Genomic DNA, 4,234 nt, shown 5'->3' with positions numbered 1-4,234 from the left:
ACAGGGAAAGGATATTTTTTCCCTCGCTCTCTGGGAGATGTGGCACCAAACACTTCTTCTTTCCTCAGGCTTGTTTCCGTGAAACCCTTCATGGAGTCTTCACCCTCGTTCTACCAAAGAATACAAAACAGGAAAGACTCATGACTTCCTGTGACACAAATCACTTCCTTTTGATACTTCCTGATTGCCAAAATGGATGGAAAGCAGGTGATTCTGTAACTGGTCCCATGGGCTCCACTGCGAATTAGGGATGGCAGAAGACACACCTTACCAAATGAAGAGATGTTGCAATGTGGCCCTAAGCCTGCAGCTGCGTAAGCCATGGCGGCAGAGACCGGTAAGGCTGAGCTGCGGTGAGGCAGGAGTCTGGGACTCTGCTCCGTTCAGGTTTGGTCTCCTTCTTCATGTGAATCCGGAACACAGCAATGAAGTCACCGGGCTGGTGCTGATTTGACTGTAGCGCACTGTTACCTCCCCCAATAGCACAGTGTAGAGTCATCGGGTGAAGGTAAACACCGGGAAGCAAGTCATTGGGAAAATGGGGTGTTCATCCTTTGTTTCTTAAGAAAATCAAGCTAGGGTGCAATTACTGCCTGTCCTTGTGGCAAAGAGGCACCGGACCTCTGTCTTTGCTTGTGCTGATTTCACACCACTTCATATTCATCGATATTTAGTGGAGCAATTGCTGCTTCAAGCCGATGTGAAATTATGTTCAGGGCCATGATACCAGGACAATAAAAGCATTCCCGTCCCCGTCCAGTCTCTCCCCTTTTTTCCCCACACCCTTTCCTTCTTGCATTTGAAGCACCTAATTTTCCATTCTCTGCTACAGCCATATTTGTAAAAAAATAGCAGATGTTTTTGCTGATGAATATGAAGCCGAGAAAAGATGGTTATTTTTCTCTGTATATTCACAACTCAGCTCTAGAGAATTACATGCGTGGATTCTTCTGAAGGTAGATGAGACTCCCTTTTTTAGACATGTCTCTGCCACAACAAATTACAATGCTCCTTTAGATGGTTTCCACGCGCAGGTGAAAAACTGCACAGATTTGCCTCAGTGTATTGAAATATTTTAGTGAACCTGTGAATCATCTCGTAACTTACTTCTTTTATGTTTTTATGGTCTCAGTTCTCTGAGAGGTACACAATAAACACATACCCAGTAATGAGCAACACAGGGAATGTAAATTGGGAACCACTTCCAAAAAACCAAGAAAGTGTTCAATGAACTTGAAAAAAACTGCTGTTAAGAAATGCTACTTTGCATCACTCATAAATAAGCTTTTGAATTCAATTCTGTGAGAAATAAGGAATCGATGTCATGGACAAAGAAAATCTCTGATGATGAGTGCCGTATTTTATCCTGAGAGATTGAACTCTTCATGTTTCAAAGCCAGAACCAACTACTAATCATTAGGCTTCAGAAAGGAACTTCCCTTTTGGAAAGTTTTCCTTTACCTGTCACTGAAATGTTTATGGCAGACCACTATTGGAAGCAAGGTACTCGGTGTAATGAACTACTGAGCTGATATCAGATGTTAATGCATATATGATGGGAAAGTCACATCAAATTCTTCAGACTTCTTTAAGCCGTGGACTCTGGTGTCAACTGTGGTCTAGCATCTTCCCTGCTCGGGAGCAGATCTCCCATTGGGGTCAAAGACAGGCTTGACCTACAGAATTCATTTTGCAGCCCTGTCTTTCTCGAAATTGAGGGAATTTACATCTGAGGCATGGTCTCAACTCCCGTAACAGAGGAATTTATGCACAAGGCTTAGGCATGCTTTGGCCCGCTTCTGTGATAAGGCAAATTAACTGTCCCTTTCCAACGCAAGTGTAGCACACATCAACCTAATCCTGGCATACACCTAAAAAGAAACATTCAGATTTAAAATGACCTCTTTTATTAGTGCTATTGACACGTGGTTTTTCAGGTTTACACCCTTTGAAGGAAAGGGCTCAGCAGAGCTGGAACAGGGTGACTCGTTCAGAACAGATTTGAGGCCTGGCTGCAGGAAGAACTGTTTAAGAAAGTGCATCAAGGTAGTAGTTCTCCCATCTCTTCACCCTGTTAATCACTACCTTCCATTTGTTTGGGGTCATCTTCTCTATTCCTTTAACAATCAAGTCACTGAAGAGGATACACCTATAGGAGTGGGTCTTCTCAAGAGACTTCAGGGCAAAGTCCTTTCTGTTGTTTATAATAAACCATTTCAAAGAAGACCAGGCGACATCCATAGGATAGAGATAGTTGTAAGACGCAGGCACAACAAGAAGCTCATGGCCATTGGCTCTAGCAACTTCAGGGCAACACTCAATACTGGACATGTAGATCACTGGTGGGACTGGCGTCAGAGTTCCTGTCTCCGTTCCTGTCTCCAGCTCCTTGCCGTCTTTTGCCCCCATATGCCTCGGCTGCCTTTTGTCCCTGGTCACAATTACGCACTTCCCATAAGAGGTGGTCAGAGAATCACACAGCTCCTGAAAAATACCGTTCTGCTGATGGGTGGGCAGATCACCTCTTAAGAGCAGTTTGTACCTCCAGGGCACCCACCCTTGGCTGCTGCCAGCGTGGACAAGTGTCCATACTGGCCAGCGCAGGCTGGCCTCCTCGGCTACTTTTTCTCCTGTTATAAGACTTTCTGGAATATCTGTTTCCCCTAAAAAAACGGTGTTGAAACTGTTAAGCTGCAGTGTCCTCAGAGCTCTTAAATACTGCAGGCACTGCCTCTTTGAAGCAGCATCACAGCAGCTCCTGCGAATTACATGCCTGAGGAGCGGACTTGCGAGGCGCTGCATGTTGGTGTCTCTGGGCATGTGAAGGATGCTCACAGAGCTCACAATGCACCCGTTGCCCCGGCGTTACCCTGCGGTGTCACACCCCACCAGCCACAGCATCAGTAGGGGCTTTCAGGTGGCTGATCAAAAGTCATCTTGGAAAACAAAGGTCCCGTCAGGCTGGATAGGTTGCAACTGTGCAGCTAGCGGCTTCTGGCATCAGGACTTTGCTTACCTTGAACATCATGGTTCCTCCTCTCGCAGCACTGGGTCGGTGCTTGGGGCCTGTGTACGTGAGTGGGCCAGCCAGGCACCACCAAAAGGTATCCAGAGGGATGGGGCTGTGGAGGAAGGAGCTGCCCAGAGTCAGCATGGAGACTGAGACAACGCCTGAGCTTTGAGACCAGTGGTAGAAACCATTCTCTCCTTCCCTTGTCAAGCGTGTGGCCTCATGGAAGATGTGGCCTTGAAGTCCTCCTGGGTGGAGGGGGGAACTGAACCCTGGGTGTCTTGTTATTAGGGGGAAGGAGGACCTCTGGATCCCCACACAAGCTTCTCTGATGGGTAGGCTCAATCCTGGCAGCGTTGTGAGGTGATGCCTGGTGCCCAGTGCTCAAGAGCACAGCAGCCTGTGCAAGGTCCACCATGCTCAGCCTGCCCAGCTCCAGGTCTTGGAGGGGGAGGAAGTAAGTGATGCCTCAGACATCGCTTCAGGGTGAGGTATTTTTAGGAGTAATTTGGGAGCCTGCATTGAGCTCGACACCAACACCATCACGTCCTCCAAGGGTGAGACACACCTTCAGAGAAATGGAAGGGATTGTGGGGGCAAAAAGAAAATTGCTCGTGTGGTGTTATGTGAACACAACAGGCTGCGAGGAAGGTTAGAACAGAAGGCTGGATGGGTACCACCCTGCTGCCATGGCAAGTCAGGGGGGCAGAGGAGCACGTGGCAAAGTGAGGGCTGCAGCCGGCCTGGGGAGACGGGAACCATCAGGGAAAGATGTGTGTGCGTGTGTGTGCACATGTGTGCCTGCGTACGTGTGTGTGTGCATGCGTGTGTGCTCAGGGGCACTGAGGGCAGCAAGTGTTCGGCTGGGGAAGGTTGTGGAGCGGCAGAAAGCAAAGACTGTTTTGATGCAACTGGTTTCTTACCTGTCCCTGCTCCTCCCTGCAGATGCACACGCAGAATTTTACTGCAGGAACAAGCTTGTCAGTACAAGACTCTTAAATTGCTCCCACTTAGCTGTACCTACAAGGCTGGGAGTGAATGCTGGCAGCATCGTCAGCCTGCCAGATACGGCTGAACAGCACAAACATGACAATCTCTGATGATGGCATGCATTTCCTTGCCCACCTCTGAAATTGAGATACCCCACGTTCTGCGTCATCCCCTCTTGGAACAGTTTTCCTTCCCCCTAACGCAGTGGGAAACTCTGTGAAGTCAAAAAATGTC

At 48.2% G+C, this 4,234-nt stretch overlaps 1 protein-coding gene across 1 annotated transcript; it reads right to left on the bottom strand.

Annotated features, from left to right (window-relative positions):
• Positions 1-2,028: 2,028 nt before the first annotated feature.
• C1H21orf140 (chromosome 1 C21orf140 homolog) lies at positions 2,029-3,817 on the bottom strand. The gene has a single exon (XM_063345937.1). The coding sequence runs from the start codon at positions 2,818-2,820 to the stop codon at positions 2,029-2,031; it is 792 nt and encodes a 263-aa protein (XP_063202007.1). The 5' UTR covers positions 2,821-3,817.
• Between the last annotated feature and the right edge of the window lie 417 nt (positions 3,818-4,234).

The sequence above is a fragment of the Chroicocephalus ridibundus genome, chromosome 1, assembly GCF_963924245.1.
Source record: "Chroicocephalus ridibundus chromosome 1, bChrRid1.1, whole genome shotgun sequence".
Lineage (NCBI taxonomy): Eukaryota > Metazoa > Chordata > Aves > Charadriiformes > Laridae > Chroicocephalus > Chroicocephalus ridibundus.
This window is presented reverse-complemented; position numbering and strand designations above follow the sequence as displayed.